Raw genomic sequence first — 16,149 nt, forward strand, 5'->3', positions numbered from 1 at the left:
GTGCACATGATATTAACGCTCTAGTAACCTTTTCAAAATATGCTAACCTTCCATCACGTGGCCTGCGGATACAATAATTACAGCTCACTTTCATTGAGTTCGACTTTCCACTTATGCCTAACTACAAAACATATTTAACAAGAAACCTATTAGAACATAAGGGACTTTGCAACTTACAACGACAAATTGATGACATTGCCGACAAGAAGTAACACAATCCGCGCCTAAAACAAAACAAACAAAAATTCCCACAGAATGATCATAAAGAAGAAGCCAATGCGACATATCGAGCAATGTAAACCGTTCGAATAAATATGCTAAATACAGTGGGAAGTGTGCTCTCTGCTCCTGGCCGTTTTAACACATAAAACCCGCCACGGTCTGTTTTTCTCTTTGAAAGATGCTACAGACCAAACTGTTGTTATAATACTCAGGACAAAAATATTCTCCCGAAACTTTAGCAGTTATGATATCTCTTTGGAATCTGAATACTGTTAAATAAATGTGGAAAACGCCATTCGCATTCTCTGCTTACAAGATAACCGCTCTAATTTGGTATAGGACAATATAGTATTCGGACACAGCGCAAGGTTTATTTCACTTTACATCCACACATGGTGAAAATAAAAATATTAGCTTTTTGTTTATGTGAATTTCTTTGATAAACAATATTTTTGAAATGTGCCGTTCTTGTAAAAGACCCCTAGTTAAAACTGTAACTCTAATTACTTTCATTGTAAAGAAATAGTCAAACCAACGAATCAAACGTCAGACAAAAGTTTCATAGCAATTATGTTTCAGTTTTCACGGGCAACTATTCGAAAGGTGCAATAAATGGGTGAACTAGATCAGATTTTAAACGCACTTTACTTGCGGAACTTTAATTGCGGAACTTTTTTTAAGTAACTGCATATAGATCGTTTCCTATTGACTAATTACTCACCGGATACTTTGGTCGACTACATTGTCGTAGCGCCTGAAATGATTTCTGCAACCTGGCTGTTTGAAGAGGTGAAAATCAGTTTTAATGTTATATTGGGCAGGTTTCAACAATCATGTCCGTGCTCACTCGCAGGACAATCATACACACTACAATAACAAAGCATTCGGTGCATAAGGCATTGTTTTTTGCAAGTCTTCACCTGGTGATTCCAACAGTGGAAGCTTAACATGTAAATGGAATGAAAATACCAACAAAGTAAAGACAATGAGTTTTGAAATACGCGGGTAAAACCAAATGGATATGATTACACATGACATTGTACCTTTAAGACTTCCACTTACTACGGCCTATATTAATAACATTACGGTTTCTATGTCTACTCTGTACAAAAGGCACTTTCGACTCACCACAGCTGATCCCCTCCACGTAGTATATTTGGGCAGTCAGTACAAAGGTCACCAAAATGTGTAATAGGGTGAAGATAACCCAGAACCACACAGTCCCAAAGACCTGAAAACAATGGTTTCATACTTTGCAACCATTTTAGAGAATTTGGTTCTGACTTCCTAAAGCATTCACATCCTAGTCTTAACAACTCTACGAAATTTCTACATATGATACAACTTGAAACTACAACTCAACCACACATACAAATATGTACACGCTTGGACTTTCATATTCTCTCCGGACTTTTACTGTTTGAAGAATAATTTGAAGGTTACTAATATTCTCCCGCCCTCTTCGTGAAATTTCGCATCCTTTTTTTTGGAAAAGAAATTTTGAAGTCGCTCACTTTGCAATGCACCCAGGTTCAAAGGAAACGCGTTTGTTATACAGAAACAGACGCACCCTATCCAAAAAGCTTAGACACACATTTGCAACACCAATGCAACTACTTTATTTAGACTGGCAAAATAACGAACCAACAAAAGCAGGAGAATACTTACCACTCCAATGACAGTGACAAATATGACAAGAGCGAGGCATATATAGGTCAAATGTGCAGTTGATGTTATGTCTGGATGCCTCGCCTGGTATAGCTTTAGCATGCTAAGACCGACCATAATGTACGTATAGGAAGTATCTAGTGCAATAAAAAATAATTATCGAATTCCTTTGTTATTTTACGAAGATTGATACAGTAATAATCTTCCTAACCCATGAATCCGTGTGAAAAGGTCGGTTACAATTGAGTGCAACAAAACTCTAGTGATCCATATGAGTCAAAAGACACAGTCAACGTATTGCTAAAGGCACAGGTATATGGCGTTAATTTCATAATATTGTTAGAAAATTGTTGTCATTTTTATCTGTTGAAATTGCTCTTGAAATCTTACTCCGAAGAGTGCTGACCGCCGCAGTGTTTTGACGTTGGTACTTATGAGATCAAAACATGAATTTCCTCATGGCTGATTGGTGTTTTAAAATATACAAAAAGGAGTGCACCAATGGTAGATTTATCGCACGAGAAGACTAACGCTCACAGAAACAGATAGATATTATAACTTAGATGACTTAGTGTAAATTAAAACGCGAAATAATCTTACATTGTTTGTAAATTTTGGAGAGAGAACAAAAGGATACAGCTTTTTTGCCAATTCCAATTCACACCACTTTGGTAGAGTGCCCCGAGGGCAGGTATTCGAGTCCTCAAGTTTTTACATTTTTACAGTACTTTTCTGGTAAACCGCTCATGTAAGCTCATTTTCGAAGCTCTTGGGTAAGTGATGTTTATTTATCCCTCTTGTTTTTGTGAAAATCAGAAAATTCAATTTTTCCCAAAGAGTTAACAAAGGCATGGCGGCCGTTTGCTTTTCAAATGTGGTAAATGTAGAGTAATTTGGTTCTCTAGTATCACATTTTTAAGGTCAACCCTACTAATAAGTTGCCTTGAAGAAAGTGGAGTAAAAGTATAGGACTGTTGCCAGGCACGTAGTGCTCTAAGCCAGACATAGGGAAGGATGAACGGCAAAGTAGTTTGCTGGGTTCACTGAGTTTTCTAAGCAGAATTATTTTCAGGTATTGTTTTTTCTGATCCACTTGGTGGCTTCTAAGCCGTTTCAATCTAAAACCCCATCAATATTACAAAATGAAACTTACCGAACTGAAAATTACCATGGGTTGGACAGATATGGTAGCAAGCACTATGAATTCCCTCCATGATCAAGGCGATACCAATGGCGTAAAATATACCAAAGTACCTTGGCAGACCGAGTTCCTGTGGTGGAAATATTTCACTAACTTATCTCAGTCTTGATAATCTCAGCTGCTATTGATCGACGACATTGTTAAGAATGCTTGGCGGCAATTGTTTGCTCTGTACGAGTAAAGATTGTGGCTTTTTAATGAACCGAATGTTTGTTATTAAGAAATCAGCATGGACGTTGCCCCCTCCCTCGATGAATGATCGGTATTTGCTCAATGTAATCAATCCGTGTTCAATTCACAAAGAATCATGCAAAATTTAATACTCATTGATATAAGTGTGTACAGCGACATGGAACACAACAAAAGTTACACTCAAACTTTAACAGTACCTGTCCGTTCTCTTTGCATCGCTCCATATGTTTCCGTTCTTCCCTTCGAGTGATGATGAGGAAAAGTATGCCAAGTAAGATGTAACCGACATTACTGAAGACATTGTTGAAAGAACTGTCGAGGAAGATGATATTAAAACGTTACCTTTACAACAAAATCCTTCACGTCTACTTCACAATTTGTGGTACTTTTCGGTTGGATTTACATTTACTATACCGCAAATATTTATTTCTTAGCAACAGACAGCTATCAATGTTCCAACTAGCAACTAGGATTTTCTTCACGTACTGGAAACAACAGTATAAAGAACTTTAAAGACAAGTTGTTATGTCCTCTCGGATAAACATTTTTTCGGAAATATGTGATTTTGAGAAGCCGTTTTGATTTGATAAAACTATGGAAAATGCTTTTCTACGGCGGATTGTAACCTATAAACTTCCACATACTTTAGCACACTGAGGCGATTGGCACACAAGAAGTTGTAGTAGCAGACATCTTCGTCATTATTATCATGGAATATCTTTGGCAAAAATAGAACATATCATAAGTAGTAGTAGTAGTAGTAGTAGTAGTAGTAGTAGTAGTAGTAGTAGTAGAAAACATATAATATATAGTTATGTTTCAGCTATAATTGTATTTGCGGGCACACGGCATTTCTTATGAAACATCGCATATAAGATTTTATGATCTTATATCATAGTTGCCTCCCGACCTAGTTCTATCAATACTTTACATCTGGTCATGAGACCAAATTCAATTAGAGATATTGATGCATATGACTTTGCCTGAGCAAAAGACAATGGCACCAAACTTCCTTACACCACTATCTCTTAAATGTCGCTGAATCAGCCTAAGGTTTCAGAATTATGCTCGCACGCATGCATGCATGCACGCATGCATGTATGTATGTATGTATGTATGTATGTATGTATGTATGTATGTATGTATGTATGTATGTATGTATGCATGCATGTATGTATGTATGCATGCATGCATGCATGCATGCATGCATGTATGTATGTATGCATGCATGCATGTATGCATGTATGCATGCATGCATGCATGCATGTATCTATACACTTGGCCCATCCTTGTCCGTATATACTTTTTTCACATCTTAGAAACAGTAAACAAGAAGCAGGGCTGGCACCAGCAACAACAAAAAAACACCACCACCACCACCACAACAACAACAACAACAACAACAGCAACCTTTTAATATTGATATACTATCATATAGTTTGCTTTAGGCCTTTATGCGGTGTATACCTACATTTTGGTGAGCCAAGACCAGTTGTATCACTGGTAATGCGTAGATGATGGCTATAGGAATGAGGTTCCTCCAATACAGCTTGTACTTTGTAGATTGGACTTCATCAGGATTCGTCGCCAAATCAGCCACAGACAGGGGTGGCTGAAATAAAGGCTGGCATGGTTATCGAATTCTTCACATATTTGAATGTTCTTCCTTATAGCGAAGGGTATGCAGTCGATGGTACAAGACGTGTAAGACTTAGAATGCAATACGACAATTATACTGGCACAAACAACCCTAGCATGGAAAAGCTGTTGACGCTTCAAATTGCGACTGTTTACAGTAATACTTCATTCAACAAGAGCTAACAGTTACATGTACATACAACAGAGTGTATCCCATGATAAAATGGGTTCTCATTGGCTTTCAAGGCCTAGTCATGACGCCATCGCATGACACGAATATTTGACATAAATAGACTTCGTGTCCATTAGACATGTCTACAGTACTTCGAGCACAGAAAATTACGCGAAAGCAGAACAATCAAATAAATACCACAGGTCAACAGTCTTGTATAATGCCTTAATGCTAGAAGTTAAATGTTCCGTGGTTAGCAGATACACTCTTTTGTTATTTGCAAATGAGAAAATTGTTTTTCTTGTGTCTTAACAATTCCGCGTTTTTCTTTCATTGGGAACGTCTGGATATTTTTACAATATACCGTTTGGATCATACCTTTGCGCTATCAGTGTGCCCCCTCCTTCTCTGATCTCAAGGGAATCTGCTTTGCCTAGTTGACAAAGGAAAAGACCATTGTCAGTATTTGCTCTGTCACGTGTCTATAATGTGTGAGAGGTTGCGTGTATACATGTAATGTGTGATATAATAGTAAAATATACTTTCAGGTGGACTGTTTGCAAGGAAGAAGCCATCACTTAACCATGAGTCTGCTTATTCTATGTAATTAAAGATTGATGTCAATGTTTTTAGCTGATTTGAAAAATGATCTTAATGTTTGCTCTATTTTTCATATCGGAAGTTGTTTGACCAAAATTTGCACGCCTTATTCTTGTGCAAAGTTAAATCTAAATCTGTTGACACTTATGTATGTTATGGTGATCGACGTGAAACGTGTCGGTAAAATGGCCACAAGGCATCCACATTGGATCATATCGTTAAATAAATTAAGAAACGTATGCATGCGTGTTATTAGGCAGTTTACCTGTTTAAAATCTGCGCAAATGTTTCGTTAACGACTTAGGGTAAAGATAATTCGAAACGAAATAGCTATCCGATAGCCATATTAGATTTTTACGCATGACAGATGGATGTGCTTTGGTATCCCACTGTCCAAGTTTGAATACAGTTTTTACAAATATTGTTTGTGTAAAGGATATGGACATGCAATTTAAAAAAATATGCTGTACAGCAGTGTCATTGGATGGTATCAAAATGTAAATAGGCATGCTGTTTATGCTATTCTAGAACTGTAGAGAATCTGTCAAGGGATGTCTGTTTAAAGGCTCTTGATATTTGTTTCAAATTGGCACCACACATCTATATATGGTCATACCACAAAACACATCATGAAATATCACGTTGAAATCCAGAGAAGAATGAATGGGCGCGAATAGTTTCAAAACTAATGGCAACAATCCGACATAAGGCTGCATTCACAAAGCACCTCTGGAGGGGAATTGACGGAGAGTTGAAAATATCAAGGGTATGGGGGCACTTGAAGGAAATCGGGGACTTAATGGGGGAACTCGAAACAAAAATGTTTCTGATTGATATGAAGTACGTGTTGGGTTGTCAATTTTAAGCTATAACTTTTGGCTAATTTTTGGTGGTTTTGTTTTGTGTATCCACTGCAGTTTCCCGTTCTACTCCCTGAGGCGTGATGAAAAGTCCAGTTTTTAACTCATCAACACAGCCACATTTGCACAGTCAGCATTGTTATTGTTTAAAATCGAATTCAAGTCTGGACAAGAATTCATTTGTGATCAATAACAATGTTTACGGTCTTTACACATGCATATACAGAGTATTTGCCAAACACGATTTTGTTATTCTAGCATACTGTGGGGAGTAGAACAAGAAACTGCAGTCAATAAACAGGAGAAAACATACATGATTGGCAAAAAGTCAAACCTAATGTCCCTTTTATACAAATTTGTTAATTGTGTCCAGTTTTTCTGACAGCTAAGAGAAGTCACCCTGTGTTCAAAACTTTTTTTTATGTGAACTCAAAAGGGACAGTAGTTGTAATGTTTAAATTTATTTAAAGTTTGGATTGTAATTTTTTCAGAGAGCACTATCATCGCTTGTCAAGGAACTTATTACAGTCTAAAAGTAAATATTTACCAACACTTACATATAAACATACATTACATTTACATTTTCCACATATAACAAGCTTTGTCAGGGAAAACATTTTAATAGTTTACATGTAGACTACCATGAGAAGTGAATTAATATTTTGGGGGTGAAATTCCGATATCATATTTCGTGTCCACATCTGCACTTTAAACACCCTATTTGAACCCAAGTACATTTGTATCAATTGTCAAACACTTATAAAAGCAAAGATCTAGGTAGTTTAGTATGTAAAATATTATTCATAGTTTTCTCGTATAGTGCTATTATAGTGACCCAACGTTTTCGGTGACATTCCAAAATCAAATTTCTTGTCTACATACTAGTCTGGCAGAGACCCTGCGATTCGCGTTCTTCCCTGTTGGAACACGCACGCGCCCTTCAGAGACGCGACGCGAATCCCAGGGTCTGGACGTTCTTGCAAGCGACCGGTCGGATTTCTGCCTGATCCGGGTACTTTATAGAACTCCACACATCCGTTAATCAAAACAAAAATGACAGGTAGCATAGCCAAATAAAATCAAAAATGAAAAATAAAAACATACCGCGTATATAGGTCTACCAGCTACTTGTTTATATTCTCTCCGCTCAGTTAGATAGATGTTTCTTTTGACATCACTACCCTTATGAATATTCATATACTTGCAAGAACTGACAGTCGCTGTGTCTGGCAGCGCGTGCTCACAGCTGCACAGCCTTCAAGTTTGAATGCAGGCCCATGGCGGCGCGCACAAAACAAGGCACAGCGACTGTGGAGAGTCTAGTCTACATATAGTGGATCAACATTTTAGATGAAATTCCATAATCAAATTTCTTGAAAACATATGCACTTATAACATCCTATTCTAATCAACTACATTTATATCAATTAACAAGCATCTATAAATGCACAAATATTGCTCGTTTTATATCGGAAAAATATTGTTCCTTGTTTTCTCTTAGACTCCACGTATAGTGAATCTACATTATCAATGAAATTCAAAAATCACACTTTTGTACAAAAATGCACATTTTACCTGCCACTTCAAGGAAATTACATTTACATGAGTTATCAAACATTTATAAATGAAGAGATATGGCTTGGTTTTAGGAGAAAAATGTTAAAAGTTTGGCAAAGGATTATGATTTGATATTTTTTGGCGGAGAACCTAATCAGCCGCATTTTGCCTTCTAATAGTTTCGCAAAAATTGTGACCTCCCCATGCATGAAATTTCATTACCCTTCGAAAATGCTTGCGCAAAAAGAAATTGCAACTCACCTGTAATTTATTTCCAATCCCTTAAGGGGGTTTCAAAATTATGGCAAGTCAGAAGGGGGATTTGAACGCATCGTGAGTTTGAGTTGAAACAATCTTAGAACGTTTTTTGTATCCCATCCCCTCCAGAGGTGGCTGTGAATGCAGCCTTATAGGATTTAAAAACAAAATCATCTTAGATCAAACTCGTATGCGCTGTAAATCAGCATATAACGAAAGGCACTAACTATCTTGATGAGGACAATTTCGTAGGATTAAAAAAAGTTATGATCGTCATTTATTTTGATGCATGTACTGTATGAACTTCGCGAATTTTTAAAAATATATCTTCTCAAATAGCATACAAGTTGGCAAGTAAAATGCCATGATCATTTCACAGCCTAAGAAAAATAGGTGCGGGTTCTATATCATGATCACAGTTTCAAAAGTACGTACAAATTAATATATGCTTTGTTATGACATTTATTTAGTTATTCTAGGCGGGGTACACTGCATCTGCCAAGCTCTGGTTACTCTTTACTTAAGGCAAACCATGCCCTTGACCTATACGTTAAAAACTTGATCAAAACATGAAAATATTACAAAACTTGCGAAAATAGCGTAAGTGGTGTCGACTACGTGTATTTGCTAGCAAAAACACATTGTTTATATCAGCAAGATTTTATCTTTTGAACTTGATATTAATTTCCATATGCTGTATCATTGGTTGCTGCTAGTCCATTATTATTAAGACATAATTTCTAGTCTGATAGCGTCCTTCAAATGAAGTAAAATGATGAAAACATTGTTTCTCACTTTGAAATGACAGATTTCTGATATCAAAATTACATTGACATTAAATTAAGACTATTAAATCATTATTGAGGTTACATGGCCCGGACAGCAGACTCCCGTATATGAGAGGAAATCTTTTTGAGAATCATGCACGTTATCAATCATGTAGCTATTCATACAAACAACATCCACACAGAAGTGAAGAGTTTCATTACCTTGCTGACGTCTTTCTCTTGCTTCCGTTGCTTCTTCATTACTAAAGACAATTCAGAAACAAATGTTGTAATATTGAAAAAGACTTGAGTGCACCGACCATCGATCAGTCAATATCAACATTTACGTAATTCAATGCATGTATTCATTCACATTAAATAGATATAGATATAGATAGATAGATAGATAGATAGATAGATAGATAGATAGATAGATAGATAGATAGATAGACAGACAGATAGATAGATAGATAGATAGATAGATAGATAGATAGATAGATAGATAGATAGATAGATAGATAGATAGATAGATAGATAGATAGATAGATAGATAGATAGATAGATAGATAGATAGATAGATAGATAGATAGATAGATAGATAGATAGATAGATAGATAGGTAGGTAGGTAGGTAGGTAGGTAGGTAGATAGATAGATAGATAGATAGATAGATAGATAGATAGATAGATAGATAAAGAATAGATACATATATATATATATACATACATACATACATAGATGCATACAAGCATACCTTGCTACCTACCTAGCTACCTAGCTACCTACCTACCTACCTACATACATACATACATACATACATACATACATACATACATACATACATACATACATACATACATACATACATACATACATACATACATACATACATACATACATACATACATACATACATACACACACACACACACACACACACACACACACACACACATCCATCCATCCATCCATCCATCCATCCATCCATACATACATACATACATACATACATACATACATACATACATACATACATACATACATACATATATACGTACGTATATACGTACACTTACCGCCGACAACACTGTATCAGCAGGATTAACCCATATATGACATAGAAAATCATGTAGAATAGAACTATCAGCGTAGTGCTAAACCAGTATGTATATCCTGTCGAGAAAAGCAATTGCCATCATGATGTAATGCGTATTAGTGCTCTAAATTATCCGTAAATAAAGACACGTTTGGATAATATGTTAAAACTCTCAAAGTATATTCAAGCTATCGATATCGAGGTAAGAATATCGCCTTATAGTTAGATTACAGAGAAGTTGAAGAGGGTCTCATAAAATGCTTTATCTCTAATGCTGAGAAAGGACAAAACATCATTATCGACAAATCTTCCTGGGATTTCTGCATATTAACTATGGTTTTAGTAGGTTCCATGGTACAGGTTAAAAATGGAGTTATCAGTTATTAAATTGTGAGTTATAAGGCAGTCATACATAAAACGGTGAGCAAAGCATTAACGCTCTAACAACAAAAACAGCGTTCGACATAAACTCAAACATATGACAAGGAGAGTGTGTACATTCTTCATAAATATATATAAATCAAATACAAAGATGACTGTAAAAATTAGACCATGGCTGCATTTTTGTAGATCAGGTGATCTTCCGCTGCGTTCCTTTAAATCGATTTACAATATTTAGTCTTATTAGCGAAAGTGTATATGTTTCGTCTTGAATTTAGCCAGTGCCAGTACGTAAATTTGCCACTTGATTAATTTTATTATAACCGATAGATATTTCAGCCTGCCAAGAGCCATCCAAATTTTGCTTTAATGAGATTCACAAGTTTAAATAAAAATCAACTTGGCATTATATCTATATGTCATGTTGATTGCAAATCTTTCAACAAGCTTCGGACCCACAGATTAAAAAGGTCTCCATACTACCTTGGAGTTCATGATCGCTAAATCATATCTTTTGCATATCGGAAAAATGGTAGCCTATGGAAAGATGGAAAGGAAGGGATAGAAAAGAAATACATTTGGAGTATGTAAATAATATGCAGGGACGTGAAAAGAAAAAGCAAACTAGGGTGGAAGCAAAGTGAAAAAGTCTAGTACATTACATGCATCTGAATTCAGTCACTACGAATAGTCATAGTAGCACTGCCAAGGACTGTGAGTTAGAAAAGGGTACTGGGGATTTTGTTCGTTGGGTAAAGAAGCAGCACGTGCTTAACACATCTGATTGCAGGTCAGTTAGACGAAATGTCAAGTTCAGGAGAACATTTATCTTGTGGCAACAATATCCGTTGACGCCGTTAAGTAAACCAGGGCATTTCTCTGATTTATCAAAACAGTCGTCATTTTTCACTTCAAAGTACACGTTCTATCCGTGTGCTGCAGTTCATACTCTTATAAAAACGTGGCAGATATGAAACATGAATTTAATGCCCTACGTAATTGTCTCTTTTAAAAATGTACATTTTGATAATAACCTTAAAAATGCGTAAGGTGCAATGATGAGCAAATGGTGTCAATGTTCGTCCTTTGTTTACAGAACATAAGGCCAATGTAAATAGAAGTAACCAGACATCTCTCCCTTTATCTTTGAACGGAAATATCTGGACACCCGAACGAAACCACCTGAACGAATTTTTGATGTCATCGAATGAAATTGCAACTGTGACATCGCATTGACACATTAAAGTCAAAATGTACCACTTACCTGACGCTGTTTTTATGATATTGATCGTGACATTTTTTATTCTATCAACCTCATATCCGAAATTAGGTAGATCTGAATAAAAAGGAAAAGTGTAAAGACTGTAAGTAATATATAGTGACAGTCACACGCTACAGATATAATGATGTCAAGCTTTTATTATTCGTCAGTGACGAGGGCAGTTACGTTATAATGTTTGTGATGACAATCGTGAAGACGTTGGGGATGACGGTCGTGATAGTTCGGATAATAACCTTGATGTGATCATCCATCCATCCATCCATCCATTCATCCATCCATCCATCCATACATACATACATACATACATATCGCTTTGTTTACCTTCATCTCCTAGTGACAAGCCTTGTTTCAATTCACTGCATTTAGTGTCTCCTGGATGTACCACAAGTACGATGAAGAACTCTTGAAAATCACGTTTCTTAAAAGAATAATTTCAATTCAATGGATTAGGAGTGTCTGACCGATACAATAGAATTGATTTTGCTCGTATCTGCTTTGCTAAGAAGCTTCAAATTTACAATATGCTACATCACCACCACTGCAAAGATATCATATGACAGTATAAAGCATCACCGATTCGTCAAGTTCTCCGCGAAAAGTTAAACATGGGGCCCGGGGGCACCGACGTCCTTTGTACCTTTTTACTGTTCATTATTTGCCATAAATGTGAAATTGGCAAAAAGTCAAATTGTTTGGACATAAATGAAAGTTATTTGAACTGGTTGGTTACTGCTCCAGCATAAGTTCAAGTGTGGATTCTAAGTGTCAACAACCCTGATATGAAAGTGAATTAAGAATTAGAGATGGGACTCAATAGGATCAACAATATCTAAAACAGGAAACGGTGAACTTATATAATACAGAAGGGGAGAAAATTTAGCCAATGGCTAATCTAAACCAAATTACTTAAACTGGACTGTTGGCATTGATTACACATGTATTTATTGTCCATCATATAGAAAATAAATTTGGGCCATTGACTAAAAAACATTTGCTTGTTACACTCACCACACTTGTACTTAGTATTTGGAGTGTACACCTATCTTCAATACAATGATAAAAAGTTTGGACTCTGTAGGTCAACAGTGCATCTTTAATGTGTGAGACTAAATAAGCTTACCCCTCAAGTATGTATAGGCCAAAGACAATATTTAATTTTGAATTATGTAGTGCAGGGAAGGACATACAATATGGTGAAAAACAAATTAATATAAAAACTGAATATACAATTATATGGAAATGTTGTTTTACAGTCATGAGTATCTGGTGTGTGCCGAGAGACAAATATTAAAATTGGACAGTATCATCCTGACCACAGTTTGTCTGACTGGTTGTTTCCTTCTGATTTTCTGACACGGTGATAGGTACAAAATATTATGCTATTCACGATAGTTATACAACATAGCTTGCATTTTGTTCACAGTAGAACTGAGGTTTACATGTAAGATAACTTTCTCGTAAACTGTAAATTCTGGCTTCTGGCAGCTCAAACGTCGCAATACTACATTTTTTGATATGATATGGAGTGACTTCCACACATATGCAATATGCAGTGACAGTCGATATATTCATAGTAAGAGTCTACTACATTCAAGCATAGTGATGTTGACTACTACATGCATGCCGGTGCACGATTTCAAAGTAGCAAGGATGAAATTCTAATGGTCTTTTAGCGGAAATATAGGTATTAAACGACAGTGAAACAAACAACATTAGTTATCGTGACCTTGCTGAAGTGCAATCTCGGATCATGTATGATCTGATGATCATGCCAAATTTATACCATGTTGGATTATGCTGTGATTCTGAAGTGCGCGTACTTCCTTAGTAAATCGGTCAACATCCCTGCGTACGATGCTGTGTGTTCCGCTACAGCTAATCGCCCCGCTCACCCTACGTACGGGTCTTTGCATGGCTGTGGTGAGCGGGGCGATTTAGCTGTAGCGGAACACACAGCATCGTACGCAGGGCTAGGTCAACATAAGCATGCACACACTCAGACTGTCTTTAGCGATCGGAGTCAACAATGATGTCAAAATCAATGCACAACTGTCGAAATTACCCAAAATATGCAACAGAAAACTAAAAGTTATCGCTATGTCGAAAGGACAGTACATCAACATAAAACGACGCTAGTTTGTTATGACATGGAGGTAGAAGGACAGAGCGTTCCCTCGCTCTCACCCGGCTATTAGTACGGGCCGCCGGTGGGATTGCCTCGCTGAAGCAATGGTACTGGGGAGTACCGAGTACGGAGGCCATCATTCTTCAGTCTATCGAAGGAGCGTTTCGTGCCAAAAAATACATGACAGCAACAAGAGTACCATCACTGTGAACTTCATGTTTACAAAACATCAAATACACGCTAAAAACCCCAAAAAACGTCAAGATTCGCACCAGACGCGAGAAACAAGATGGCGTCGGTTTGATTTTTAAAAGTCCTCGCAAAATAATGCTAACTTGTTATATGCGCATGCGCATATTAAGGGAGACCCATTTGATTTCGGGGGGGGGGGTATGCAGGAACTTTTTTTGGTCAGAGAGACAGCATTTTTTTTTCTACTGTCAGACCTGCATCAATTTTTTTCAAATGGAGTAGCAGTGAATTTTCAAATTTAAGCCACTGTTTCACTTATCACAGGATGGTTTTATGTATTCATTTTACATTCCAACAAATGAAAACAAAATGGAAAGTCTAGTATAAATACAACTTTCAAATCAACTGTGATCAGTACTATACCTGCTTTTCTTTTAAAATAGTCAATTCCTTTTAAGTTCTCAGGGGGGGATGTTATCTTTTGTGGTCAGAGAAACAAGGCTCACACATTGTATTTCTTTATATTTGTTGTTCCTCAATTTTTCATTGTCAACTTGTAATCTTTCTAACATATTTATATTGAGAGAATAATGTATTGGTTTTAACACTAGTTTATTGACTCCTGTCTTGTGTTTTAAATTTTCACAATTTACAGAAGTCAAATAGTCCAACCTAGATATTGCCTATACCATTGAGATATTGCAACAGAAATCCTGAAATATGATTCTTGGGTCGGAAAAGGGAAGGGAAACATCGAGTGCACTGAGGTGTAAAGTAGTGAATGCTTATATCGTAAGCGCTGGGAAAAAAAAACACATAAGAATTGCTTTTGGTAAAAACATTTGCGCTGCCTATGGCAGTATGCCAGCAAAGAATACATGAGGATGAAGTTTCCAAAATTTTGCTAATTTCAACTGCATTGTGACAATTCCTTTTTTATTTCTGTCTGTTATGAGAATTATTTTTTCTCAAGCCATGACAGGCTTAATTTTTTTCTTTTATTTCGCCTGGTGACATTTTTTTCCTCAAAATCCTCCATACCCCCCCCCCGGAAATCATGTGGTTCTCCCTAAGTGACCTATACGGGCCAGTGGATTGCTTCCTAAGTAGAACTGATATGCCTGCCGGTACCGGTGTTTATCGCCTACGGAGGCCATCATTCTTCAGTCGATCAAAGGCGCCTTTCGTACCAAAAAATACACGACAGCCGCAAAAGTGCATCACTGTCAACTCCATAACTATAGAACATATTGAAATACACTGTGAAACGTTCAATACGTAAAATATGTACCCACACCGAGAAACAAGATGGCGTCCGATTCAATTCTTCAAGTCAGAATTGTCCTAGAATTGTGCGCATGCGCAGACGGTAGCTTTAACGAAAGCGAGGCAAAATCAAGTAAATATAAAATAAAAATGGATAAAAATATTGTTTAAAAATAATACAAGGCATGTATCACCAAATTTTGAACATTTCTGACGGCATTGCAACTATACGAACACCCATGCCAAATATCACAATAATCAAATCAGTGGTTTTGAGGAAAAATTGAAAATAGTGGTTTTCAGAAAGAAGCTAAAAAAGTGACTTTAAAATGATTCAATCAAAAAAAGAAAAAGACCGTTGAGATACATGCCCAAGTGACCACCAGACCAAATTTCAGAAAAAGTTACTGAAGCGTTTCTGAGATACCTGCGTCCACAGCATACGGCCCACTGTATGCGACAACAGAGGCCGCGTCATCACATTAGTACTTTGTGCCCACAGGGCACAAAGGACTAAAAATGTGTCGCCATTATGGCTCTCAGTTAACCGATTTTTGGCTTTTCTCACCGTTATATTCAGAAGAAGATCGTTATTACTTGGGGAGCGTTAATGTATATTTCTTTCTTAAAATAAAATTTGTCGTGTCCGAAGTACCCATTCATGTAACTGGAC

General features: G+C 36.7%; 1 protein-coding gene across 1 annotated transcript in view; it reads right to left on the reverse strand.

The window, feature by feature from the left end:
• The window catches only part of LOC139127021 (SID1 transmembrane family member 1-like), a 30,546-nt gene that overhangs the window by 3,682 nt on the left and 10,715 nt on the right, over positions 1-16,149 (reverse strand). Inside the window, exons 8-20 of the mRNA XM_070692950.1 lie at positions 12,215-12,311; positions 11,876-11,947; positions 10,211-10,307; positions 9,358-9,398; positions 5,472-5,526; positions 4,755-4,895; positions 3,928-4,001; positions 3,481-3,595; positions 3,044-3,161; positions 1,891-2,027; positions 1,351-1,453; positions 944-999; positions 178-224 (exon numbers count right to left, since the gene is read on the reverse strand). Coding sequence (XP_070549051.1) covers positions 4,805-4,895; positions 5,472-5,526; positions 9,358-9,398; positions 10,211-10,307; positions 11,876-11,947; positions 12,215-12,311 — 453 coding nt within the window. The 3' untranslated portion in view covers positions 178-224; positions 944-999; positions 1,351-1,453; ... (3 more) ...; positions 3,928-4,001; positions 4,755-4,804. The remainder of the gene's footprint in view (positions 1-177; positions 225-943; positions 1,000-1,350; positions 1,454-1,890; positions 2,028-3,043; positions 3,162-3,480; positions 3,596-3,927; positions 4,002-4,754; positions 4,896-5,471; positions 5,527-9,357; positions 9,399-10,210; positions 10,308-11,875; positions 11,948-12,214; positions 12,312-16,149) is intronic.

The sequence above is a fragment of the Ptychodera flava genome, unplaced genomic scaffold (assembly GCF_041260155.1).
Source record: "Ptychodera flava strain L36383 unplaced genomic scaffold, AS_Pfla_20210202 Scaffold_28__1_contigs__length_4768798_pilon, whole genome shotgun sequence".
In the NCBI taxonomy this organism is placed as follows: Eukaryota; Metazoa; Hemichordata; class Enteropneusta; family Ptychoderidae; genus Ptychodera; species Ptychodera flava.